At 40.6% G+C, this 27,710-nt stretch overlaps 3 protein-coding genes across 5 annotated transcripts; 1 reads left to right on the forward strand and 2 right to left on the reverse strand.

Moving 5' to 3' along the window:
* Positions 1-30: 30 nt before the first annotated feature.
* RBM48 (RNA binding motif protein 48) lies at positions 31-6,326 on the forward strand. 3 transcript variants are annotated; one of them, XM_030971280.1, is made up of 6 exons: positions 31-151; positions 1,304-1,530; positions 1,986-2,176; positions 2,308-2,453; positions 4,518-5,053; positions 6,026-6,326. In XM_030971280.1, exons 2-6 carry the CDS (start codon positions 1,465-1,467, stop codon positions 6,107-6,109), a joined length of 1,023 nt encoding a protein of 340 aa, XP_030827140.1. In that variant the 5' UTR covers positions 31-151; positions 1,304-1,464; the 3' UTR covers positions 6,110-6,326. The 3 variants fall into 3 exon arrangements, with proteins under 3 accessions (XP_030827140.1, XP_030827139.1, XP_030827138.1); XM_030971279.1 differs by lacking the exon at positions 1,304-1,530 and having other exon boundaries at positions 35-151; XM_030971278.1 differs by lacking the exons at positions 31-151; positions 1,304-1,530 and having other exon boundaries at positions 1,550-2,176.
* Positions 6,327-6,438: 112 nt separating this feature from the next.
* On the reverse strand, positions 6,439-11,852 carry EFCAB1 (EF-hand calcium binding domain 1). The gene is given in 9 exon segments (XM_030971282.1): positions 6,439-6,643; positions 7,222-7,326; positions 8,166-8,317; positions 9,296-9,400; positions 10,877-11,032; positions 11,266-11,431; positions 11,434-11,496; positions 11,498-11,513; positions 11,616-11,852. Coding segments are annotated over 9 exon segments (975 nt in total). The 5' UTR covers positions 11,780-11,852; the 3' UTR covers positions 6,439-6,595.
* Positions 11,853-11,988: 136 nt separating this feature from the next.
* FAM133B (family with sequence similarity 133 member B) lies at positions 11,989-27,486 on the reverse strand. The gene is made up of 11 exons (XM_030971281.1): positions 27,216-27,486; positions 23,499-23,596; positions 22,708-22,786; positions 20,456-20,530; positions 20,250-20,282; positions 19,787-19,855; positions 19,095-19,190; positions 17,861-17,908; positions 16,109-16,204; positions 15,783-15,827; positions 11,989-14,052 (listed from the first exon to the last, which is right to left on the reverse strand). The coding sequence occupies exons 1-11, from the start codon at positions 27,237-27,239 to the stop codon at positions 13,966-13,968; spliced, it is 750 nt and encodes a 249-aa protein (XP_030827141.1). The 5' UTR covers positions 27,240-27,486; the 3' UTR covers positions 11,989-13,965.
* Between the last annotated feature and the right edge of the window lie 224 nt (positions 27,487-27,710).

Here is a 27,710-nt window from a genome sequence, read left to right on the forward strand (position 1 = left end):
CCAATGGGGGCTGCGCGGCGCGGGGGGCGATGGGAAGATGGCGGCCAGCAGCAGCGGTGGCCCGGGCGCTCCGTGCCGGCACCACGCGCAGCTGGGAGCCTGCGAGTCGCGCGCCAAGTACCGCGAGGGGTGGCGGCCGCGCGCCGTGAAGGTGCTGGGGGTGGGGGTGGGGGGGGGGGGGTGGGGGCGGTGTCGGGCGGAGCTGCACCGGGTGAGGGGCTGGGGGGCGGCCGGGCCCGCGCTGGGGTCCCCGGGAGGAAGAGAGAGAGAGAGAGAGAGAGGTCCTGGGCCTCGCCTGCTGCGCGGCAGGAGCTTCTCGTTAGTGCAGCAGAACTGCGAGATTGAGGTGTCTGTGTGCGCTCAGTGTGCAACGAGCTGTAGCGGCACCTTAAAGGGCTGGCGTGAGAAAGGAAGCGCTTAGTTTGGAAAAGACCTTTAAGATCATGAAGGCCAACCCGCATCTGTTTCCAGCCTCTTGTCAAGGAGTTGCAGAGAGCGATAAGGGTTCCCTGAACTATCTTTTTTCCAAGCTGAGCCCTCGCAGCTCGCTGAGCTGTTCCTCATCTGACCTGTGACCCTCCACTAGCTCTGCTGCCCTTCTCTGGACGTGCTCCGGCACCTCCATGTCTCGGAGAGAGAGGCCCTGGGCTGAACCCCGTATTTGAGGTGTGGTCTCACCAGGGCCGGAACAATGGTTACTGCGTGCCCATGCACATAAGGCGCGTCTCTTTCACTATCACCACCTTCCCGTAAAATTTCAAACCCTCCGTACTTCATGAAGTCTCAAAGTCTTCATTAAGTTCTTTTATTCTTCCAAGTGTACACGGTGGGGCAGAGGACAGAGCGCCTTGTGCATCCGCAGAGCTCTGGCCAGCACAGGCATCCAGCCATCACTGGGCACTGGAGGATACATGCAGGAGAAACACTATGGATGTCCCAAGTGTGGAAAAAACCTTATTTGAATATTTTCTTCCCAGACAAGAAAGAGGTAGAAGGACAAACCTTCCAAAAAAAAAAACCCAACAAAAAAACACATAGTGAAAGCATCAGGTTCCTTCAATCCCTTGTTCCCAAAAGAATGTAGGTAGGAGTGTGCTGCTGCCACAAGGAAACTTACGTGACCTGCCTGTGGAGACATTTTATAGCAGAAGTTTGAGAGTTGATTTCCCAAGCAGTTTCTTCTTTGTCTGGAATATGTTTTTTTAAGAAATATGTGTAACTTATGCAGTCTAAATGTTTGTGGTTTGGGTGGTTGTTTTTTTTTTTTTTTAACAAACTCAGAATAAATTTCCTTTGATCTCAGGAATGAGCTGCCTGGCTGCCTAGTGTACATAGTGAGCCATTAGAGTCTGTTATGTGACAGTCACTACACAAAGCAGAAGATAATGGTTGGTTTGGTTTTTAATCTGCTGGAAGAAGACCTTGTTTCTCTCAGCATCCAGAATTTATCTGTCTTAAAAACATATGCTGTTGGATCACCATGGCGAGGAGACAGCTCTGAACACACAGGATTTGCCCCAGGGAATTGTGGTAATTGTTTTTTAACTCCCTGTGTGGAAAAAAGCAGTTTTCCTCACCTGCACTTCTTTGCCAATGAAGAAGACCGATTTTTCAGGGGTTTTTTTCTGTATTCTGACAGTACCTCTTATGAACTAGTTACTAGTACATCTTGCATGGAAGTTGGCCAGAGACATAAGAGATTTTACTCAGCACCTGGCAGTAGTACTCTGACCTTGTGCAGAAAAGTCAAGTTTCATCTGTGTTTTACTATTCATGAGAGGCACGAGTTCAGCTCTTGCTCAGTGATGAAGAGGTCCCAAATAACCATGCATTTTACTGTCCTGCAAAGCAGAGTACATAGGGGTTTTCAGCATCCTGAGAGGATTTGGAGAAAAACAGAAAACATGGAGAAAATGTGTGCCTTTTGCAATAAAGCAAGAATGGGAATGTTTTTGAATAGTCTTTTTGTTTTTTGTTTGTTTCAGGTTTACACTATCAACTTGGAATCTCGCTATATACTTATACAAGGAGTTCCTGCATTAGGTGTTATGAAGGAATTAGTGGAACAATTTGCATTGTATGGTGCCATTGAGGAATATCATGCTTTAGATGAATATCCAGCAGAGCAGTTTACTGAAGTGTACCTTGTAAAATTCAAAAAACTGCAATGTGCAAGGTATTGGACAGGGCAATATCTGCCTCTTGCTGTCTTAATCTTTTACACCTTCTGTACTTGGCAATGTGTTAAGTTTCTAGAGAGTTGGAGTAAAATTCTCAGTTTTGTTGACAGACTTTAATTCCCTTCAGGGTGGCCAAGAAGAAAATGGATGAACGAAGTTTCTTTGGTAGTTTGCTGCACGTGTGCTATGCTCCAGAATTTGAAACAGTCCAAGAAACTAGAGAGAAGTTGCAGGATAGAAGAAAGTATATAGCAAAAGCAACAAATCAAAGAGGTTTGTGGTTAAATTTCCTATAGAATCCTGACTAAATTTCCTGTAAAATTTTAGTGTTCTTCAGGACTGGGTGGGGTTTTGGCTAAAGTGCCCATTAAAGAAAACATTTTTTACCTACATCTTTTAAAGGTGCTATAGTGTGTTGATAGTGGCCACATGCCAGGCACCCACCAAAGCTGCTCACTCATTGCCCTCCACAAACTGGACAGAGGAGAGAAAATTTAACAAACGGGTTGAGATAAGGACTAGGAGAGAGATTGCTCATCAAATACCATCAAGGCAAAACAGGCTCTACTTGGAGACATAAAGTGAATTTATTACTCACAAAATCAGAGCAGGATAATGAGAAGTAAAATAAGCCCTTACAAACACCTTCCTCCCTTCTCAGCTCTACCCCCTACCCCAGCAGTGCAAGGGGACAGGGAATGGGGGTTGTGGTCAGTTCATCACCCATGGCTTCTGCTGCTCAAGGAGAAGAGTTGTTCCCCTGCTGCACTGAGGGGTGGCACAGGAGACAGTTCTCTGTGAACCTCTCCAGTGTGAGCTCATCTCATGAGCAGCAGCTCCCTGTGACTGCTGCAGTGTGAGTCCATCCTATGGGGAACAGTCCTCCCAGACTGCTGCAGTGTGAGTCCATCCCATGGGGAACAGTCCTCCCAGACTGCTGCAGTGTGAGTCCATCCCATGGGGAACAGTCCTCCCAGACTGCTGCAGTGTGAGTCCATCCCATGGGGAACAGCCCTCCCCAGGCTGCTGCAGTGTGAGTCCATCCCATGGGGAACAGCCCTCCCCAGGCTGCTGCAGTGTGGGTCACTCCTCTATGGGGTGCAGTCCTTCAAGGACAGGCTGCTCCAGCCTGGGAGCAGGGCCCCTCTCCAGGGGTCTCCACAGGATCACAGCCTCCTCCCAGGCATCCACGTGCTCCGGCCTGGGGCTCCTGCAGGGGCTGTGGTGGATCCCTGCATCCCCATGGCCTCCATGGGCTGCAGGGGCACAGCTGCTGCCCCCTGGCCTGCCCCATGGCCTGAGGGGAATCTCGGCCCCTCCTGCGCTGTCCTCGGGGTCTGCAGGGCTGCTCCTCTCACGTTCTCGCTCTGCTCTTCTCTGGCCGTAGTTACAACTGGGTAACCATTTCTTGTTTATTTTCCTCCTTAAATCTGTTGCCACAGAGGTGTTAACCACCATTTCTAATTGGGCTGGCCTTGCCCAGCAGCACATCCATCTTTGGAGCCACCAGGGATTGGCTCTGCCAGACACAGTGAAAGATTCTGGCAGCTTCTCAAAAAAGCCGACTCTGTAGCCTCCTCACTACAAAAAAACAGGCCATGCACACCCAATACAGATGCATTTTATGTTTACAGGAAGACATCTCTCAGTATGTAGAGGACTGTATCCTTTTCAAAGTAATTTTTTGGCTTCGATTAAGACTAAAATAATGAAATTATTAAGATTTAATAATTGAGTATTTCCTTCACTTTTTGTTTTCTTTCAAAATGTTACCAGAAATTTAAAGCACTGGCAGGAAATTTCACCTTTGTTCCAGCCTCCTCAGGCATGCCAAAGGGACAGTTTTGGAAGGAATATGACTATACCAGAACGTTCAAAAAAATTTCTCCAGCCCACATCTTTGCACTGGGGGAATGTTAAGAATGGACTGTGTTTACAAAGGCTTCTGTACCACAGAGTTCCCAGTCAGTGCTGAAGGCTGGGCAAGTTGAGGAATAAGCAAATTGCTGTGCACAAGCTTCTCCTTTCTCGTGCTCACATAGTTGGGTGTCATTATTCATTGTCTGAGGATTTCTAAAGGGAGTAAACCCACTGATTTTTGACATCAAAACATCTGGGTTTTTCCAATGTTATAAACCAGCAAAGGCACTAGACTGGAAAACTGGTTTGAAAGTTGAATTTGTTATATTTGAAGCTTAAAAATAATCACAGAAGGGTAGTTGGGAATCAGATATCACTGGTATTGTTTCTGCGGTTATATCAAAAGTTTTGTTCTTGGGTGTTAGAACTAATAATTACATGAAATAGTGAAGGTGCTTCTTTTTTGTTGTTTTAAAGATTGCTTTATGTTAAAGAAAGTAGAAGGCCCTAAGAAGACAGCCTCAAATAATTCTGAGCATGACTGTCCATGGAGTACATCAGGATCGAGTATAGCCAGTAACTGGGATCCATCCTGCTTTACAAGTTCTCCTGGGGTATCCCACAACACAGCATATCCATCTGGGAATCAGAATCAGAGCCTGTTATCACCTCCACACTATGATAACAATTGTGCTGAAATTTCTGGGTACTTGGCTCAAAACACATTTTTAACTCCAAGTGTACATCCAGGAGTGTGCACTCCACCAGCTTCCTTAATGCAGCACAGAAAGGTTCCAGCTTGCAATGGAATTGACAGGTTTATGCCTCGTACAACTCACCTGCAGGAACGTAAGAGGAAGAGAGAAGAAGGTAACAAGTTTTCCCTCATTGGAACAAGTGAGGACAATACTGAAGTTGTTATTGGTCCACAACTACCAGAAATACCTAAAGTGGATATGGATGATGAGTCTTTGAATACTTCAGCCACATTAATTCGAAATAAACTGAAAGAGGTATGGGTTCTTAAAGTTCTGATAGTTCAAACATAGGTGCTTGTTATACATAAAAATAGTGACTATCTGATAGCTTTATTCAGCATTTACTCATTATCAGTTTATCTGCCACATAAGCTAGTGCTCTTATTATTTAACTTCTCCACAATCTAGGATATTGCAGGCAATTCTACTCCAGACCTCTTACACTGCACTTGAGAAAGTGTAAATGTCAGTGCATGTTCTTATGTGATTTTTCGTAAACCACTTTTTTTTTCCCCACATGTGAAGGCATGATAATTTTGCAGGTAGTCCTGCTCACTCCAGTGTGCTACTTGTATCTGGTTCCTGAAGGGAAAAGAATGGAAATCAGAGTTCAATGTAATTTATGCCATTAAAAGCTGTACAGAATCATTAATTCCATCCCGAGAAGCACATGTTAAGCTATGTATCCTTTTATGGAGAATATAAATCAATTAGCAGGTCAACATTCCTGATAGAACATTTCATTTACATTAAGATATGAAAAAGCTCCCTTGACTGACTAGATTGATTTGAAAGTGCGTATCTTATAAATAAGTATCCTTTATATTAAATACCTTCCTAAAATACATGTCAAAATGCATGTTTCTGCTTTCCTTTCATTTCCTGAAATACCTGAGTTATAAAGTGCATTAAACCTTGCTTAAAAACACCTGTTAGGAAGAAGGGAGATGACATATGTAATACTATATCACTAACGATCTGAAATCAGTTTGTATAGTTAAATACAAAAATAGTAGTGCTGAATCTTCTAAGTTTCACCTCTCTTGTAGTTAATGCTGCCTTTGGTGTTACTTTCTTCCTTTAGTCAGGAGGAAAATTCAATACAAGTGTGATGATAGTAAAAAATGGCTCCCAATACTCAAATCTTGGAGATGTGGCCTTCCTCTTAAATGAGCATTAAAAAAGTAATAGTTACAAGTTACTAAATTTTTTTCCTCTCCAATTTAGGTAGCAGATTCTGTTTCAACATCTGTGGAAAAGCCAGAGAGCAGCTCAGCCAAACCAGTTGTAAAGCAGAGAAGAAGAATATAGATACTGCTGGCAGCATCTTCCAACAGTCCTTTTGTAAAGAATATAGTTTAAAATATGTATTTTTAATGTAAAAAATAAAACTTTATTTATACTGTATTTCCCAGTTATTCCTTGTTTAAAATGGTGTCATTTTGTTACTTGGAATGAAGAAACCAATATACTGTATTATTGTTGCAGTGTTGTCCCGTGTACCTCAAATTGTAACACATTATAAAATATGAACAGAATATATGAATATAACAGAAGAACTCTATTTAGGTAGAGTTACAGAAGTAAATTAATTTATTCAACAGCTTTAACAGCAAAGGAATACTGAAGCTTAGGAGCAAAGGTAGAGTTACAGAAGTAAATTCATCTATTTGACAGCTTTATCAGCAAAGGAATACTGAAGCTTAGGAGCAACTTGAAATATGACTTTTTACTATATGACGAAGGATGGTGACCCCTTTTAACAGTATTCAGCAGTGGAGTTACATCTTGGAGTTACTATTTAGGAGTCTCCCGGAAAATTTTCTGTTCAAATGACATACTGCTCTGTTAAAAAACAAAACAAAAAACAAAAACAATGAGTTAATTTTCAGTTAACTAAAGGATTTCTGTTTAGTCAGAAAAGGTACTGAACTGAAAGGTACTGAACTGAAATGTGTATGCAGTGAAGACGCTTGCTTTTTAGCTTAGAAAAGGTAAATCCCATAGCAGTAATGGTGTCACCACTGGCAGCCCAGCCAGAATTCAAAGTTGTAGCTGAAAGAGAAATTAAAATTAAAATTTTAACTGCTCAGCAGTAGGGGTATGTCATCAAAGAATGATATGGCATGGAGGGCAAGAAGGCCCAGCTGCAGAATGCAATAAACTGGATGAAAACAGGAAAGCTAGAGACTGGGATGACAACGTACACGACTGAAATTTCCCTTAGTGATGAGATTAATATCTGCAGCATTTTGTGGCAACGGCCCTGCAGTGGGAGTGCTCAGGGGCCACCTTTGGATAGCAGAACTGGCACTGAGAGGATGAACCCAACATTGGCCTAAGATACCCTGACATTCACATTGGTGCAAGTGTCTGTAAGGAATTTGCTTGTGCAGGTTTTTCTGAACCCAAGGTTAATGTACCTTTATGTCTGGCAAACATGGTCCAAAGGCTTCTAAGAGAAGGTTTTCATCTCTGACTGCTTTTTCAAAGTCCGTAAAAGAAAGTTTGCCATCATGATCATAGTCCTGCAAAAGGAAGGGAATACTTCAGCAAAAGATTATTACTTGTAGTTTTATTTAACAGATGTTTAAAAAACATGGATTCTATTTTTAGTTAGATTTGCAAATTGGGGGTCATCAGTTTATGCTCAGAAAAGATTAGAGTGACTTGCCTCTACCTAAGGCAGAAAGGGTGGGATTGAAAAACTGAAAAGATGGGCTTAAATAAAAGGAGTTGGGATGCAAGCCCTGGTTTGAAGTGAACATTTTTGACCACCACCATGGAAGGGGAGAGTATATATCTTGATTTGATTAAAATATTGACACACAGTCCTCGGCTGCTCTGATATTCTAGATCAAGCACTGTAAGACAAGCTTCACATTAATAACCTTGAGTTTAGTATTCTAATAGAATACATACAAATAAATTGGATAAAGAAATTTCATGATCAGTTGATGAAACACAAATATACTTAAAAATGAAGTTACTGCAGATGCCTGTACTGATGGAATAAATGCAGCTTACACTTTTGAGTTCTCCACTTCTGACTGGGCTTTTGCTTTGACTGGGCTTTTGCTCTGACTGCGCAAGCACAGATGTATATGCACATACAGACATGCTAGTTTATACATAAAGTTTAGAGTACATTCATGTACTAAATTAATGATTTCATATGAGAATATTAGGCTGGGACTTATTAGAGCTGGATTGTATTTCTGGCTTTCCTCAGGAGACTTGCAGAATCCCACTGCAAGATACCCACTGTAAATAAGATACCTTATTTTGTTACCTCATAGAGAGGTTTTAAGTATCAGTTAGTGAATGTTTGAAAGACCCTCAAGTATCACAAGAAGTAAGTACTTGCCATTTTCTTCAGTGCTATCTCTACCAAGTCCTTAACTCCCTCATCAGGCTCTTCATCTGCTGGTTGTATGAGAAGGCTGTGTTTCAGCATTTGAAACATTTCCTCTTTCGAAATGTATCCATCACCATTCAGGTCATAAATGGCAAAACAGTCTTTTGAAATACAAATAAATTTCAAGTTGATTACAAACTACAAACACGTACCATTCAAGCTGTTACTTACAGACAGAAAATGTGAACTGTACATTATCAACTGAGCCAAATTTATTATATATATATGCTGAAACACTCTTGGCAAACACTTGTGACAGACAGCAGTGCATCGCTATGCACTAGTATCTTCTGTGGTGCTTACAGCAGGAATGCCTATTTTACTGTTTGTGGTTTACTGACACACTGAATTACAACCTGGGCACACATCCTAATGCTGTGACACCCCTGACCACTTTCCAGATGAATTTATATAATGCAGTGGGATTGCTAATGCTGCAGCTTAGGAACTATGGAAACAACATGCTGTCATTCTTTTTCAATTGTTTTTTTTTTCACTCCACATGCCCTATTTTTTCCCCTGCTGCTTAAAATTCTAGAGTTCTTCCTATTTTTTCTCCTCCATCTTTCTCTGTTATTACTGTGGAGGCTCTCATTACCATCTTACAGTTTTTCCATCTGTGCTTCCAACCCGAAGAATTGCTGGAGCTAATGTAACTGCTACTATGTCCCCACTGTGCCAGTAAAATGAATGTTGGCACTGGTCTTGCTTGGCTTGAGACTGTTAATTAGCCAAAACCACACTAGAGATTCATCTGCTTCTTTCTAATTTTGTGTGTGAATACAAAAACATGTATTTTGCTGAAAATGTATGCAGCAGAATAAACTTCAGTTTAAATGCAAGATTTTGTAAGCAACAAAAAAGGTGGTGGCTGTGGTAACAGCAGTTTACACAGAAAAAAACTGTCTCAGAGAAGCCATTTCAGAACTCAGTTTCATTGCATTAAACGATACAGAATAAAAATTTTCAATTACCAAATACTTTGTAAGAGTAACTACTAAATTCTTAACAAAAGCAATGTGTTATTTATTATGAATTCAATCATTACTACTAAATATCAGCATACAGATCAATCTTACATTTCATCTTCTCTTCCAGTGTCCCTCGAAGTAACACTGCTAAGCCTTCCACCCATTCCTCCACAGTGATGCAGCCAGTGTTGTCTCTATCAAAAGTGCTGAACACTAGGAAGTGTATCAGACACATTTCAAATTTATATGATAGGGAAACACAAAAAAGCAATGTTTTCTTAAATTCAGTGAAATTATAAATTATCTTTCTTCTTAAAACGCTTTCACCAAGGTAAGATTACCATTCTTGACTCTAAGACGTAACAATGAAAGGGATTCTGCCCCTCAGTTTACTGATCGTTCCACTCCAGAATCCTGCCTGGTAAGATTTTGTCTGATCTGTTGCCTTCCTGACTTAAACAACTACAGGAAGTATGCCTCCGTGCAGATGTAAAGCAAATAAACTGCTATCCCTTAAAATAAGGGATAATTCTGCATACAGATTAAGATTTAAATTACTAGGTTTTGTCTCAGAAAATCTTGGACAAAGTCATCCTAGAAACAATATATATTAAATCTACAAAGAAAAATAACCTCTTTTCTGTCATGTAACAAAATGTCTTTCTTTTCCCTTCCCTAAGCAACTTTCAATCTCACAGCTTCACTATTCATACAGCCTGTAATATGGTAATTCAAAACCAAGGAGTTCAAAGCACCCACTAGCATCTGTAATAATTTGTATTTTAGAATATTAATTAGTAAATTGGCTGAAGGAACATCTCTCCATGCAGAGCCAAGCATTTTTGACTTAGAAGACAATAGGTTTGCTTTTGCAAACTGAAATCAGCTCCTTTGCATGTAAGCATTAAAATAATTTTTAAGAATGTTGTAAGGTAATGTGAAGTATTTTCCAAGACACACTTGACTTGCTGCATAAAATTGCAACAAGTTTTTATTTCATGGCATGTAAGTAGCTCTTCTGCCAGAGAAAGCTGAACCAAAGGCTGGTGGCTCTTGGCAGCCCAAGACTGAAAGAAGGGCAGACTCATGCCTGCTCTGCATACTCCTCTAGACACCTCTACGACATCAGAGATCATTCCTTCAACTTTCACAGTGACTCCAAACATGTCCCTTGTTACCAGTCTGTGAAATCACTGTATCTTCAAGGGGTTATTTGGCTCATCGCTCTCACCTCCTTTTACTACCTGCCCAGGCCCTTCAATGCTGTTCACAGAGCCTCTATTCCCAGAGTTACCCACTGTTATCAGAATGCCTTCCTGGGACTTCCAGGCCTGAGCTAGACCTGTCGCCCAGCAGCGACTGCAGCTCCCACTGGAACCACTGGAGGAAAGAGGAAAGTGACGCTGCCCTCCTCTGTCACCCTCCTCTGTCACGACACTACAGAGGCTTCTACAGAAACAGCCACAGGGCAGCACAACAGCCTCTGGCTGCTCTGCCTCGAACTAGAGCGTGAGCTCTCCAGAACTAAGGGGAAACTGTACCGCATAAAGAAAGAAAAGATGCCATTTCCCCAACAGCTCCTTTGCTGTCCTGGGACGAGACGGTGCTGTTTGGTACGGACACACTCGTCGGGTCGGCAGCGCCATCCCAACCCCTTGCCCGGCGCTCAGAGCTGCGAGCCCCCCTCACCTCGGTCCAGCACCACGTCATCCGTCATGCCAAAGGCGTTGTACAGCGTGTCTCGGAACACGGTGCGGTCGAAGCCGGCCCCAGCAAACTGGCTGCTGGCCTTGGCCACCAGCGTGTCGAAGAGCTTGATCAGACATTCCACTTCGCTTTTGGTAACTGCCCGGTCCAAACACAAGCAAACACACGTTGTAAGTTAAGTGGGTAAAACACGAGGCAGGCACAGAACACGCCAGGGTCGTGACGCCCAACAGCCCCCCCTCGGCCCCAACCGCGGTTCCTAAGGGGGCGCCGGTAAAGCGCCTCCCATGGGAGGCGAACAGGGCCACGCAGGATGAACACGGGAACAACGGGGGGCGGCCGGGCGGCTCCTGCAGCCCGGGGAGACTCACAGTGCTTGGCGGATCGGGTCAGCGAGTCCACCAGGAGCTTTCTCCCCTTCCTGCTCATGGCGGCCCGGAGCCGCTCCCGCCGCCGCTGCCTTGGCAACGCGGGGGGGCGGCCGCGGCCCGGCGGTGCCGCTGGGCCGCACGGGCGGGTCGGACATTAACACGCACACGGGCACAACAGAGATCGAGTGCTAACACGCATTCAGAAAAACTGCAGTCACAAAAAATAAAAAGAACTGCATTTTAAATTTCTAAAAATGCTTGTGCGGAAAAGCAGAGCTAAAAGTTACAACATACAATAGTGCTTGTTCATCTGCTGTCAGAAGGCAAAAATATATTAAAACCACTCTAACTGCGACATTGCTCATTTTCTACTTTGTCCCTCTGCTGAAACTTGGACCGTGGGTGTAGGTGCCACCCCAAACCCCCATCACTGTCTCACAACCTCGGGGTGGGCACATGGCAAAAGCTGAAAGGCTGAGAGCAGCCTCCACCTTTCCTTCAGGAAAAAGGACATGCAAGAGCCGACTCAACGTATTTGTTAATGTATTGCAAACTGAAGCAGTTCCCTTTCAGTACTAAAGCAGCTTTGTTGGGAACTGACAAAGCCCATAAGCCCCTTAGGCGGCTACACCCCTTCTCGAGCATGACAGCAGCACTCCGAGCCTACAGCTGAGCAGAACAGATAGTTACAGTCACACAAGTAAAATTACATACCAGCTTAGGTATTTGGAAGACTGGGTCTCATTTCCATTTTTATTTCTTTCTGTGGCAGGTGGTTGTGTAAAAGTCAAAAAAGGTATCACACAGGACAGAGCATTTATGCTATGGTTCATTACAGGTTCTTTTACCAAAACTGTAACACCACAACTTAAAACAACCCCAACAAAACTAAACACAAACCCCAAATCAAACCCATCTGTTCACTGCATATCACCTTTATTTTAACCTCACTGACAAGAGTGTTTAGAATTGGTAACATCAAGCCCAAGAGTATAGAATAGTTGATGAAAATATTACTATTGTTTAGATGCACATTGCTGCAATTCAATGGTTGTATTCTCCCAAGAATTTGAAGACAATTTCTCTGTACAATGGCAATATGAAATCACCTTTCTCCCACAGATATTAGTTATGGTTTGCAGACTAATAATCAATGTCTTGAAAGTCCTGAAATTCTTGGCAACACAACATTTGAAACATCGTATGCAATAGAGGTAAGTTCTAAGTTAGCACCTGTTCAATGGAAAAAAGGGGTAAGATCAAAAATACAATCTATATTTGACTACCTGGGATGGATGGGCATTTGTTAAAGGCTAACAGAAGGCCCAGCAATCAGTATTTCAATGGAAGATGTAGTGAGAATTTAATGTAAACTAAAATCAAATGGTTGCCATGTTTTCTTGTGGGCACATTTAATTTAAAAAAGCTTTTTTTCAGTTATCTAAAGCAACTACACTAAAGTAAAACAGCTTTATGAGTTAGGTCAACATTCTGTAGCCCTCAAGTACAAAAATATAAATACAAACTGTTTAAACAGTATCTTCAATGAGATTCTGGCAGTAGTTTTTTTATCTAACAAGACACATCACATAACAGATCTGCCACTGAACTTGCTCAGAGTAAAAGCAGCTTCAATATGAAGCTGTTAAGGTATCAAAACCTTGCTTTTTACATGCTAAATAACTTCAGCAAGTGTGCACTTAAACACAGCAATGAACTTAACTATAACTAAATACATACATGAAAATCTGCATGTGAAATGTAATTCATAGAACTGGTTACAACAAATGATTACCTGCATTTTGTTAATTTAAAAATGGTACAAATCATGCAAAACAATTCTAAAGATAATGCAAAGAAAGCTACCAGTGTTTGCAAGAAGTTTTCAATTAAACCAAAATTACATTAAATGAAATATGCATATTTACTAGCAAAGGTCTATCGCTATTTTGAAAAAGCAGAGGTAAAATTTTCAGGTTTTGACTGTCAGTTGTACTGCAAAATGTCATTGCTCTTGCTTAATGCAGAAGCACATGCTTGGAAGCTCAAAACTGCTCATTCAGAAAAGTCTGCTGGCAATAGCTCTAGCTTCCCAGGAATGCAGAGATGCATGGATTAAAAGTAGCAAAGATTTGCAAGAATCAAAGGCAAAGGCACCCTATTCAGGTAGCCAAGATGGTAGCATTCCCTTTCTCATAAGCATGGAGACGGTAATGGGGCAGATGATACACATTTCTACAAAGGCAGCCTTTTAAAAGTTATCATTCATTTTCCATTAGCAGACACCAGCTTGTAGTTTATGCATAATATTAACCTGCAGGATGAACTTGGGATTTAATTTGTCCTGATTTACAAATAAAGACTTTGACTAATGCTTTAAAAGACTATTTTTACTATCTAAAAAGTTTAACTCTTATTTTCCAATATTTTACACCTCAGGTGGCCTACCATCTCATATTGTCTCAAACATCTAACACTGCTTACTGGAATCTTATCAAAGTTGTACCTTGTGTATTAAGCAGCAGGCAATAACAATGGTCTTTCCCAGCACAGCTGCATCTGGCCGGCTACTGAGAGATTAGGAATATTTCTAAAACACAGGAAAACTCATGCAGTTTGGTAAAGTTTGCTGTCATTTCACAGTTTAAGTTTCCTTTAGTCATTGCACTTCTGTTGATAGTCTCCGGTTGTTTTAAAATATTATTCTGAATCTGAATTTGAACCAGCAGTCTTCTTTTTCTTCTTTTTACCATGTTTCTTGTGCTTCTTTCTCTTTTTCGTTTTATCCTAAAAAAAACCCAAACACCAAGGTTATTGTATAATACAACTGCCATCTATTACATTCTGCTAATGTAAAATGAGAACCCAGAAAGGATATCTTTTGAAAGACATTTCAAAAGAGATTTCTACAGAAGCCTATTCAGAAATCACAAAAAGAAATACTTTACCCGGCAATTTGCACTATTATGAGCAGTCTTCAATTTAAATTTATCTCCACCATGGTATGGCTATTTTACACCTCTGATCACTGTCATTATTACATTTCCTAATCTTTCAAATTATTTTCAGAGCATTATAGGTTACTGAGAAACTAATAAGGAAGAGTTGACCAGTAGTGGCAGATTTGGGGATAATTAGGATCTTTATAGATTTTAAAGTAAGTGCTTAAGTTCACTGTCTAAAATTAAATAGCTCAACTGCACTTGGCTAAACTATCACTTGTACCTTGTTTAAAATAAAACAATTATGACCTCAGCTGTAAATATAAATACACTCAAATTAACCCTACTGGATTCAGTCCTAAAGGTAGGACGCTGATCACTGTAATACAGAAGCTCAGAGATGCAATCTTATCTTTTTGAAAGCAGAATTTCAACTGAAATTCTCAAATAGGTATGGCATTGCATAAATGAAACAATACACATACAAATGTTTTATGAAAAAGACGATAAGCAATCACTACAATCACTAAAAATGTTATGGCAAACAGTTCATATGAGTCTGGAAAAACAAGTTCCATGGAAAAATGCATACCAAGTACAGTGATACTCCTATGCCTGTATTTTTAGGTGACTAATGTAGACCGTCCCTTTGCCCTACCTCATGTGGACAACTGAGATGCCTGATAAGGAACACTGCTGCTGACAGGGGAGACAAAGACATCTCAAGTGGACATTTAGGATCCCAAACTCACTACTAACTGAGGAACCTCAGGTACATGTGCTAAATCTGGATTCCATATATATCACTGCTGAACCTTCCTCTCACTTTCACCAACAGATACAAAGAAAAAATACTGAGAAAAGTAGCAGGTTGCTGGCAGCTTTTTATCTGGTTTGGAGAAGAGTTATAATGGCATAGATGCTGCAGCAATTTTGTCCTAAGGCCCTTTAATGGTGCCAGAGAAGGCATAGCAAGGAATTACACACAACGCTAATGAAGGAACAGCCCTGATGTCTGTGTGGCAAACTGCTCCCCTACTTGATACTACACAGGTATTAGTAGTTCTAGGATGCTGATACAGAATAAAATATGTTCTACAGTGTTAAAGTTGTATAAATCTCAAATCACATATAGGTAAGAGTGGAAAATTCTTCTTTAATTCAACAATAGAAAAAGTGACTTCAGCAAGTACATAGAGAACTTGTAATTTACAGAATCACAGAATAATGAGGTTGGAAGAGGCCGCTAAGATCATGAAGTCCAACCTATGCCCTAACACCTCAACTAGACTATAGCACCAAGTGCCATGTCCAGTCACATCCAGAGATGATGATTCTACCATCTCCCTGTGAAGAGCATTCCAGTACTTTATTATTCTTTCGGTGAAAAATTTCTTCCTAATATCCAACCTATACCTTCCCTAATGTAGCTTGAGACTGTGTCCTCTAATTTAGATGTAACAGTAGACTATTGCTATGAAACATTTGTATTTGTGAAAAATGTGAAACTGGAAATTAACCAAGTAAAGAGTATTAATATCCTAAAACTACAGTATGCGTAAGAGGGATACTTGCTGTTCTCTCTTTTTCCTCATTGCTTTTCTTCTTTTTCGCTTGCACCTAAAGAAAATTAAACCAAATGTAGTATCCATAAAAAGTCGATTATCAAGAAAGTTAATTCAAATTACTTGTAGGTGATAGAAGCTAGACTAAACAATCCTTAAAACGCTTATTTTAAAAGGAAAAATACAAACAACTTTGAGTGCACTGCACTCTTCAATTCACTTGTACAGTGCAGAACAGTTTCAACAATGTAATAAATCTAAGCTAGTTCATTGATTTGCTCATTAATCACTAAGCTACAAGCACTGTAATATCTGAAACTGAGGATTCACACTGACCTCCTCTGTCTGATCTGATTCAGATACAGATTCTGACGATAAAGGTGCATCACCACGATCTGCTTTCTTCCTTTTCCTGTGGTGATTTTTACCTTCCTACACAAAATAATACATTTGTGAGTAAAGTCGGACCTTTCACATTTTATAAAACTTCTGCTTAAAATTTAAGATTGAAATATCACTTCTAAGTTGTGAAATATTTTAAAGTATTATTGACATTAAATTAATTCCATCATCATCATCATCAAATTACCCTACCAAACTGTTAAAATCAACTTTTAGTGAAAATAATAATTTTCTGTATATTCCTTTTCCTTGTTACCAAGATACAGCAACTGTCTAAAAGCAAGAGGAATAATAACAGTCTCTTATTTTAAATAATAACACATGGAGGAGTAAGCATTGGAAAATAAAACATTTCACCACTTTTAAGTAACTAGTAACTGAAGATGTCTCAATATATACATACAAATACTTTAGCTTCAGACTCTTGCTTTGTTCATGAAAGAAAAATTTCCCTCTGTATTTGTGTTGAACCAGAACAAGCTGTCCCTGCCAGCTGTACTTTCAACACATCATATTTCACTCCAGTGCATTTAAAAGATAAGTTTTCTAAAATTGTGATGCTATGTGAGATTGTTCTGACGAGCTATTTATCTGCTCCCCGCACAGCCTTTGCTCTGGACAAGGACATGTGTTCCTAAGACTGAAGGTACTTTCTCTCACTCAGTTTCTAAGACCAGAAACTTCTGAAAAAATCTCATGACCAAGTACAGGATGCAGCCCATTTGATACATGGGGGATCTGCAGGTAGGGGAAGAAAGACCTCTAGCCCCCAGGTGCCCTTTCCTTTCAGAGGAATGTGTGAAAGTAGGGCTACAATAAGGGACCATGGTGGATACTTGGTCTTCAAACAGAAGCCATTCAAAAGGATGAGATGGGAAATGGACATTGTAAAATAGAAGCAGGAGCAAGGGGGGAAATCAGTACATTTGCCTTAGGCAATGAAGAGTTTGTACATCAACGTCAATACTATTGACCAGAGCAGGAGAGGCCAACGTGCTAAGAAAGAAAGGTAACTGGAGAGAAAGACTAGGGTGGACTCTGAAAGCATTTTTAGTTTATCCACAGTGTACGAATAACTAAAACTGAAGTCAATTAGATTGTTTATTTTAAAAATAATGGCTGAGTGTACAAAATGGTGTAGTGGTGGGCAGGAGAGAGGATTTTCATGCTTAGAGAAATAACAGAATAAGGTAATTTTTCTTAAGCTAATATATTTTTCTCCCCAATTCTTCAAAGCTGTCATAAGTATACTACTTGTAATTATGACTACATTTAGATAAAGAGATCCTCTGCTTATGTTTCTTAATTTACAGTAGCAAGTCAATAACCTACCAGGTGTGCCACTGAAAATATCATGCTACACATTTTTAGCTCAATGTGACAGCTAAAGGTAAGCCCCAAAACACTAAAGATGTAGCTGATCTGCTATAGCAGATTAGATACAGTTCTAATTTACCTTTGTAACGAGAATAAATCCAGCGGTTTTCATACAATAATTACTAAACCATGAGCTGAATCCAACTAAACCTCTGCTTCAAACTGGGTACACTGAATACCTTCTGACTGTGTGGGTTTGGACAGAAAATTTCCACAGATGTAAAGTGAGGCATTCAGTATTAAAAAAAGAAATATCTATTATGTATGCAACATGCAGTTCTGATTGAAGGATTTGAAGAATAAAAATACCTTCTCTTTTTCACAGTCTTCCTTTGACCTCTTCTTTTTTGTGCTATCCTAAATAGAAAGGAAAACAAATCACAACAAAATCATTTCATGAAAAAGGAAGAAATCTCCAAACAGTCTGACCAATAGTCTTTTTATGTCTGTTGAAGGTAGCTCAAGATTCTTTCTACCTTGCAGTTGACTGAAGAATAATAGAAAAACCTGTAATTTTGACGCAGCTGCTAATCTCCTGATCCACCAGCATGAGAAGGTCTGTATGGAATGAGATAACAGCATCCTTGCAGGACACTTAGAGAAGCCTCTGGGAAGGATACCAGCTATCACTGCTGTACCCATATATAACATGTAACAGTTGGAAGTCTTTTTTTCGTTATCCATGTCCATCTCTGTTGATCAGACCAGGTTAAGCATGTGTTTTCCCAGAGTTTTCTGCAGGAAGGGTATCTCTGGGTCCCTTTACGTAGCAGAAGTTTTAACCTCCCATTAGCACAAATTCATTCAGGTGTCTACAAACAGTCATTCATTACAATTTATATCCCACCAAATTAGGTATTCCAGTGAAAGCCTGCGATGAAGTCTACACAGAGAATCTTAAATACTCACCGTATTATTAATATTTAAGCAAGAAGTACAGTAACTATACACTGTAAGACAGAAAAATGCTAACATAACAGAACAAGCTGCCTTGTATATCGTCACTTTTTTGTTCATTCAGTAAGCCCACGTACCTACATTGCTATACTTCAGAAAAGAAAAAAGACAACGTCAAGGTAATATGCATTTGGGAAAGGCTCAGCTGTCCAACAGGACACTACTCAGATATTTAGAAAGGCAATGTTCTGGCCACTGCTATCCAGCAATACCTGCATTTTCAGATATGGTGTTCAATTACATTGCACATTCAGAAGACATTTTAAGTATTAATGAAGTATAAAAACTAATTATTTGAGCAGCAAAAAAGTTACATATGTCTGGATTCAGAAAAATTACTACAAATTGCTGGAATAAAGCACGTTCATTTTCTAAAGATCCAATTACTTTCACTAGGCATGTGGCCAGTGGAGGCAGATTCCACACTGCATGTGGGAGATACAAACACAGCTCAGGCCCTGTGAGAACATACAGCTTTAAATGTGGAAGATGAAAATTCATATTAATATGTTAAAGTCAGAAATCTTTATGGTTTTATAACACCAACCAAGAAAACTTTCCAAGAGCAACACATCTACATATTTACCTTGCTGTCTGACTCAGATTCTGAAGTTGTGCTTGCTGAAGATTTCCGTGAGGAGCGATACTTCTTCTTCCTTCTTTTCTTCCCTTGCTTTTTATCCTATCCATACACATTGTAAAAAAAGAAGGAAAAACACAAACTTGAATTTATTCTCGCTAGAATTAAAGGTTTACATTAAATGCAAAGAAAAGGAAACATCAAATTCCTACATGTTACAATGTTCTCCTGAGGAATAAAGTACACTACAATTGATTCTTTTAGTGGAGGACCTTCATAACTCTTCTGCATTGAAAAAATGTAAACTGGTGAAAAATCCAGGTTCTCTAGATTCTGTTTAATATTTAGATGAATGCTGCAGAATCTGATTATCTGTAACAAAGATTTTTGCTAGAAAGTAAAAATGTTATTTTTGCATTTTTATGATTATATAGGGGATTCTATTAGAAAAGCAATTCAGTGTTAAAATGGATCTGGTTTACAAGCCAGGATGCAAAAATCTGTAGTGTTCATACAGAAACTATTAACCAGATACATATGTCTAAAATTCATGACTTTACTATATATACCAAATTCATAAAAACTAAATGGTTTTATCCAAATCAGCCCCTCAAAATATTCTAAAACATATTATCAAAAACGGTGTTAAATAAACCTCATGAACAAACCATGACAGATTCCAGTAGGTTAGCTCTTACCTCATCTTCTGAATCAGATGAACTGCTGGAAGAATCAGAGCTTGATGAAGAAGAGGAAGATGAAGACAACTTGACCAAACACAACAAAAAGTGAAGCTTGTGAGATGCAGCATTTTGTCTGGCAAATACTCAAAAGCCTATTCAAACACTCCCTTTAAAATGTCTTCATTTTCAAAGTATAACCAACACAATTTTACTTCTGGGAAGCTGGTCTTACATAGATTTTTCTTAAATAAACGTCTAAACCACTTCTAATGTTTTTCTTTTAATAATATCTATTTAATGCGCTTTTCCTCCCTTTAATTTTCCTTGTATGAAATATATGCAAACCCTCTTTAATAAAAGTTAATTTGTCATTGAAAATCAAAATTACAGCTATACTTTCTCCTTCCAGGAGAATTTAAATGACAAACGGGAACAACCCCAAAGCAAAAAAGCTCAGAAAACTGAAAATTTTGCTCACCCTATTAGATTTCTTCTTTTCCTTTTTCTTTTTCTTAAAAATAGAACAAAACAAATGTTACTTTAGCATCATTTTCTTTTGGCATGCATTTAGGTTTATGAACTTTGATGCTGGCTTTTAAAACGTATTCACAATATTCTGTGTTGGCAGCATTGATCATAAATCTAGTCCCAAACACAGAATGTATACAACTGAAAACAACTTACCTCTTTTCTTTTGGAAGAGCTCTCATTTCCACCCAATAATTTCTCCCTGTGTTTTTCCAGTTCTTTCCTCCAATTCTGAAAACAAAACCAAACAGAAACAGTAACGGGAGGGTCATTCCTGAGCAGTATTTTTTAAGCTCTCCTCTACCTGACATTGTAATTTTACAAAACCCATTTTTTAACAAAAAGAAAATAAACAATATATAATGTAAACTAAAGCTGTAATACACTTGATCTTACAGAAGATTATTATTTAGCAAAACACAGTGTTAATTTTAACACACTTAATGTTCAAGTTATTTGGCTTTAAGAGATTGTCACTTATCTTGAAGGTCATCAATTTTGGATTTTTTGCTTTTGTATCACAGTCTTCTTGTTAGAGCACTTTAGAAAACCAGGGGTACCCTACCAGAAAAACTGTGATTTTGTCTTAGTTCTAAAAATCACCTGAAACAAAACTTCATGACAACTTCTCCTGGCCCTTCTTCAACATACGGGTGTCTCTAGTGTGTATTCTGGGCCTTGTTGGTGTCAGTAATAATTTTATCAAATTACTATACACATCTTCATAGAAACACTCTTATTTTGTTAGGCCAAGCACACCAAATGAATGAATAAAAATCTCCTCTCATTCCTCCTTTTCAATTCCCCACCTGGTCTCTAGGTTTATTTAAAATGTCCCCTTAAAGAGCTCTGAAATATCCAACTTGCCCCCATGAAATTCAAAGGCTGCTAGGTTCAATCTCACTGTCAGACACATCATGTGCTCCCTTCTTTATTATTCTGATCCTCACAATGCAGCTGTATTAGCAAAACGATGATCCACATTTTGCGCTGAGGGGACAGAAATATCAGGAGTCAAGTAACCTGTGCAATGCAGGATGATACACAGATCCTCACATCAGCACACTGTGAATTAACTGAACAGAGCTGCTGAGGGACTGACAGATGAGCCAGGAAGCGGTGCTGTGTGTAACGTGCTTCCATAGACCAAGGCAGCATCTGTGGGTTGTGTACTTTGATATACCAGGTACCCAGAGCTCTCTGAGGGGACTCTCACAACAGCCTGTGCTTCATTATTTTAAAGATTGTGCTAGTGTTACTTTTTAAACAGAAATGTCTGACAACTGTCAGACAGCTCCTCCAAACAGGGGAGACAGCAGCTCATTCAGAGACTTGTGATCTTTTCAGGCATTCAGAGATTTGTTCTTAGGAGCTTCAGGAATAACTCATGGCCATTTCATGATTCTGTGCATCCCATACTGAAAGTCTGGTAGCTTCTATGCATGCCAATTTCACTTATTTCACATTAAGCGAAGATAAAATCAGGAAAGGAATATTATAGAATACTAAATCAAACTCACCAAGCTAAAACTCAGAGTGCAAAAGAACTGATCCTCTCAGAACAGCACCCCATGGCCCTCCACATCCTGGTACAATTTCTCAGGCAAAAAGGTACAGCAAGAGTACTACGGGTACTATGCCCTTCCAGTAACAGAGGAGGAGTGTAATCTACTTCAACCAGAAACTTACACACGATGATGAAGAAGATTACTGAAGCTTATCTCAAGATACCAGGACCCAAGAAGGAACAGAAACAAAATAAATTCATTGTATACTAATTTCTCCCTTGTATACAACAGGAGTTACATGTGAAACTTTCTATACTGTGCTAATTTTCAGTAGGTACGTAACACAAACATCAGAACAGATGCATTTATATCAGGAAACAGCACATGTTGTAATCAGCTCAGGATGAGAGAAAAACAAGTGCTTCATAGTCCTATCTGACTGAAAGCCATTCTTTGTGCCTTCTCCCATAATATTACATGTATATTCCTTGCCAAAGACATCTGTTTCGTAATGTGCTTTTTTCACTGTACTTGGATTCTGTGACCTTAAACAAGTGAATATTAGCACAACAGACTTCGGTTTATCATACCTGAAAATGCACTGTTTAATGTATTGATATAAGCACATACATTTGTATAAATATATTTACATTTGGGACAAGGTCAGGTTTTATTCACCAGCAATATAAAAATGTTTTATACAGTTTTTTCTCTGAACTGAAAGTAGCTCTTCACTGGTTAAGTTGTAAACTCAACTTCCAACATAAATGAAACCAAATAGTTACTCATTAAAAGCTCAAGTGAAGCAAAAAATTATGGCTACTTGATATTGTAAATAATAACAGAAGTAGCATGTTAGATAAAGAGAATCATGTATTAATAGCTAATAACATTACCAACCTCATTCATCTTTTCTTCAAACTCAGCCAAAGCCCTGGATCCTTTCTTTTTCTTTTCTAGTTGCTCTTTCACTTCTTCCCTGTATGAAAAAGATGATAGATCACAATTTTTAATTTAAAATTAAATTTTTAGTTTTACAATTAAAGATACCTTTAAAAATTTTAAAACTACCTTTTCTGTAGTTTTTTTCGAAGTTTAGCCTTGGTTGAACTTCCAAGAGAAGAATGAAAGCATCTTAGATGTTACACATATGGTAACCTAACCCTAATAACTTAAGTACTGTTGTTAAATCCCTTCAAAAGATCTAAAGCTAACTTTGCAATTAGGTAAATTGTTCTCTAATGTCTCATGAGGGCAGGCAAAGGGACTGAACATAAAGTTCTTGAAAATATCTCAAAGTGATGGTTTTGTTGGGTAGGGTAAACTGGATTCTAAGAATATACCAGCAAAATGGTTCTTTTAGAGATTAATTTGTTTACAAATTAAATATATCTACAAGATTTAGGTATTACAATTTGAGCAAGAGGTAAAATGACATTTTCCTCTGCTGAGAAACTGTTGCAAAAAATACAGACAAATGAGAAATATACATTTCAAAATTATATTCTGTTGTTTTTAAGAGAGGAGACTGAATACATGTTTAGAAAAGAATAGCTTGGCCAGCACAAGAAATCTTTCAAAATCTATTACTGGATATTCTGGGAAAGAGGTAGGCACCAGTGACATTTCAGTAAGAGGGAACAAATTTTTTACTGAAGAGGTCAAAAAGGTAGACAGGCAGTGCCACTTACCATGTTGGTCTTGGCCTGTTCAAGTAGTCTTGTATTGTTGGTCCTGAATTTGGGGCAGGACCTCGTGCCCTGGCCATAGCTATGGGATTCATATAAGCCTTGAATATGAAACAACAAAAAGAAATACCAAATCCATCAGTTACACTACAATACCAAAATACCTTGTTCTTCACATAAACTTTTTATCACTCCTTGAAAAAGAATTCTGACTTGTTTCTAAGAATAGAAAAGATTTAGCTAAACTATGTTTATTCAATATGGCAGAAAGACTCAGGTAAGTGCTTTCAGTTGGAGTCATACTGTGGCAGAAAGAACTGATCCCCAAAAAGACCGTAAGGGTTCCTTCCAACAATTCCCTTCCTTAAGCAATGATTTTGTAAACAAGAATAGTATTGTGTTTTCTGAAATATTCTTCCTTGGGATATAGAAAACATAATTAAATTTCAGCTCTCCCTCTCCAGGACAACTGATCCTATGCCTTTAAAGTTTTCTTCAAAATTGCTGACAGGAGTCACTAAATTCTGCATGAAATTTCTTGCACCAGAACAAGCAAGCAGTGGTACTTTTATACAATTATACATATATCAAAATTCTGTGACTTAGGGCTATTTAAAGGAGGAAAAAACTCACAAAACCCAAACATACATAATCCCAATGTTATGAGGTATTCCATCTTTCAAACCTATGCATCCTCTCTGTGTTACAAAAGATTAAATTAAAATTTAGAATTCATAATCTACCTCACCAGTTAATGGAAAAACTCTTCCATATTTTTTTAATGTCAGCAATATTGTTTTCATGTGAAAAGGAGGTATATATACCCCCTTATCTCATTTATTTTTATCACTATGTCATCCCAACACTTTACTTCTGCAGAACATAACACACACTGTTCTTACTGTTCAGTTTGTAGATGAGGAAAAAGATCAAATAGCCAAAAAAAAAGACTTGCTTTAGTTGCCCAATCTGAGACAATTTTTTAAAGAGCACATTTTGTAGATCCAAAGCAAAGATTCGGCCATCTGTGTAGCTCTCACATGTCCAACACAGCTTTTTATCAGGCATTCAGAAACCACCATGCACCATAAGTGAGCATTTGTGAAAGCTGTCAGAAGCAGCAGCTGCTGCCTCCCCTCCTGTTGCCCCCACTGCAGCAGCAGTGACCACAGCAATGCTGAGTTTCTGGACTGGACTGCAGGCAGGCTGGTGGCCTTCAGCTCTTGGGGATATGTTTGGTCCTGGAAGAGGCACTCCAGGCTCTGCCTGGGATGAGGCATCTGGCTGGAAGGAAGCACTGCCCACACAAGTTTAGCTCAGATCCACCAGCTGGACCACTCTGAAGCAATCCAAGGACTCCGAATTTCAAGCAGAGCATTTTGAGACTCAAGTTGACTTTGCAACTCTAAGGGGACATTTACTGCCATTTCTTGGGGCTTTGCTTTGTTGCTTTAATTCACACAAAAAGGCTAACATGGCAAATAAACAAGGAGGTGTGCCAATTGAAACAAGTAGCAGATGGAAGTATGCACTCAAGTAGTTACAACACTTAGAAAGGCATTCACATGACAAATCTAAAAATGAATAATTGAGTTCAGCTTTGAGTGGAAAAGGAGCTCCTTTAGGAATGCACGACAGCACTACCCGAACACTGTTTTCACTAAAGAAGATTAAAGTTTCAATGCATTAAATCCACTTGAAACTTGGTTTACTCCAGTGAGCACACTGACTTTTGGTTACCATTCAAAAATTTGTATCTGAGAGCTCTTCTTATGCAATTACTAAAAAAAAAAATGAGGTCTCTTGCTGCTCTTAAATAAAAATAAGCTACTTTCCTACCTGAGCTAACAAGTCATGAATACCTCACCACTTCCCAACAAAACTCTTTACCTGCAGAAGAGGCTACAGCTGTCAAATGCTGGTTTTCTACTTGCTCGAACTGCCCCTGGATAACTGGCTAGGAAGCATTCTCCTTTCATTGGCTTTCTTTAACTTTACCACAGCAAGTACTTAATGACTGTGTACTGCTCTATATTCCAGGATTAGTAAATTTATGTCTTAAGACGTGTTCTTATAATTTCAACCAGGTTTGTTTATGAAGAATTACTTCACCAATAAACATTTCTGAAAAGTATTTACATTACTTTGCCAAACTACATGTCACTAGCCAGAAGGAGCATGGAAATGCACCCTCAGTAAAGAAAGTGACTGTCTGTACATTCATTTTCTTCTTTTGGCAGTTTGCTCGAGCAGGTATTAACCAAGGTGTATGCTGCATAGCTTCCTTGCTCATGAGAAATGTAAGTCACCTTCAGTCAGGTAGGGTTCTCTGGGCAAGCAGTACTGTTGTTGCCTTGCAAGTACCCTGTAGATGTGCAAAAAGCATGTTTATTTTCCATCTCCAGAAAGTCAAAAATGATGGTGTATTTAAGAAGGGACATGGCAGAGAATAACAGCAGAAATCTCTATGATCATACATGAGGAGCAAAAGGTCCTATATTATAATTGTCTGTAGTATGTATTATGCCATGATGGCATAATAAACTTATATAGGAACATAAAGATTTGCTGGCATTGGTATATCCCAGCTGTCCCATTAAAGGAAAATTAAGAGTAAATCAACACACACCTGAAAACCTTACAGGACATTTCAACCACAGATCCACTCTTGAAGCCAAATACACTGTCAGCTCTTTCTTAGTAGACTCCATTTTTTTGATAGGTCAACAAAGCAATAAAAGGGACTTTGCCATGTAACTATACAATATCTGAGTCCTTCGTGTCTATTACTATACTATTCCACCAAGGTTTGCAAAGATGCGAATGGATCTGAGTACAAACTCATAGTATATACAGGAAAGAAACAGAGAAAGGGAAAAAATTTAAAGTATTATGATTTGTGTTTAGTCTTAAAATTCAGCAGCAAACTTACAACGTATAAGTGATTACGAATAGGTAAAAGGCTAACTGGTACAAAAATATTTAAAGAAAAATAGGAGGAAGGACGAGTATGTTTCAGTTATGTATGAACTCAGGCTCTGCAGTCAGGTGTGTAGAAGCGCATTTTTTGCCTGCTGAGCGCTGGCTCCCGAGGCAGCAGAGTGCTGTGTAAAGCTCAATTTCAGATCTCTCAGGTACAGGTGAACGCCAAGTTTAAGGAAATGCGGCTTAGCTAGGATCAGAGCTACTTCAGCGACTGCTGCAACTCCCAGTGGGAACATTTTATTTTTGTACGGACCAGGCCAGCATCTTAATCACCTTCCCTCGACAGATCACAAAGCAGCCGTCAGTCACGACGCTGCAGGGTTTGACAAGGCAATCGGAGCTTCTGCCAGGGAGCCTGGAGCACGTGCCGAGGGAGGGACAACCCACCCACACGGGGCTCCGGCAGGTCCCGGGGCGCCCCGGGCCGGGCGGGGCGAGGCGCAGGGCACGGCCCGCCTTTGTCGCCGCAAGCGCGGCCGGACCCCGGTCCCGGCACCGCGGACCCAGCCGGCCCTCGGCAGCCTCCGGCCCGCCGCGGGCTGCCCCGCCGGCACCGGGCCGCTCCTCTCCCCGGCGGCGGCCCCTTCTGCCCCTCCCGACGGTCGGAGCTCGGCGGCGGCCGGACGGGCCCGCCCGGGCCGAGGCAGCGCCCGGCTCCCCACGGCCTCCACGCCGGGGCCCGCCCGGAGGTACCGCGGCTGCGGCGGAGCCCAGCCGGGATGCCGCGTTACTCACCACACGGTTATCCCGCTTCCCCATGGCGCCGGCGTGACCCCGCGCCGCCGCCCGCCGCCGCCTTGGCCCAGCCCAGGGCCCTTCCCCGCGCCCGGGAAGCCGCTGCCCCTCTCGGCCCCTCTCGGCCCCTCTCGGCCGCGGAACTGCGGGGAGCGGCGATGGCGGCGGCCACACAGCGCCGCCTGCCGGGGCCGCGCGCCTCCGCGTCGGGCCGGCCCCTCGCCGCCAGCGCCCGCCCCGCTCCGCCCTGAGCTGGCCCAGCGGGGCCTCAGGGCGGGGACTGGGCAGGAGGAAGGGGAGGGCAGCGGAGTTTTACTGCAGGGCTTCGGGTGCCCCGATGGCTGTGGAGGGGACGCAGAATCACAATATGGGACAGGTTGGAAGGGCCACAGTGGGTCGTCTGGCCCAACCTCCCTCATTAAGCAGGGTCGTCTTAGAGCACATGACAGAGGATTGTGTCCAGACGGTTTTTGAATATCTCCAGTGAGGGAGACC

The sequence above is a fragment of the Camarhynchus parvulus genome, chromosome 2 (genome assembly GCF_901933205.1).
Source record: "Camarhynchus parvulus chromosome 2, STF_HiC, whole genome shotgun sequence".
Lineage (NCBI taxonomy): Eukaryota > Metazoa > Chordata > Aves > Passeriformes > Thraupidae > Camarhynchus > Camarhynchus parvulus.

Bases quoted from the DNA above. Each gene is read 5' to 3' on its own strand.
- FAM133B (XM_030971281.1), bottom strand. From the start codon at position 27,239: ATGGGGAAGCGGGATAACCGTGTG. The intron at 22,787-23,498 runs GTAAGTGGCACT...TTTTTCATACAG, and splicing joins AACAGGCCAAGACCAACATG to GGAAGAAGTGAAAGAGCAAC. The intron at 19,856-20,249 runs GTGAGCAAAATT...TGTTTGGTCAAG, and splicing joins AAAAGAAGAAATCTAATAGG to TTGTCTTCATCTTCCTCTTC.
- RBM48 (XM_030971278.1), top strand. From the start codon at position 1,674: ATGGAAGTTGGCCAGAGACATAAGAGATTTTACTCAGCACCTGGCAGT. The intron at 2,177-2,307 runs GTATTGGACAGG...AATTCCCTTCAG, and splicing joins AAAAAACTGCAATGTGCAAG to GGTGGCCAAGAAGAAAATGG. The intron at 5,054-6,025 runs GTATGGGTTCTT...TCTCCAATTTAG, and splicing joins TTCGAAATAAACTGAAAGAG to GTAGCAGATTCTGTTTCAAC.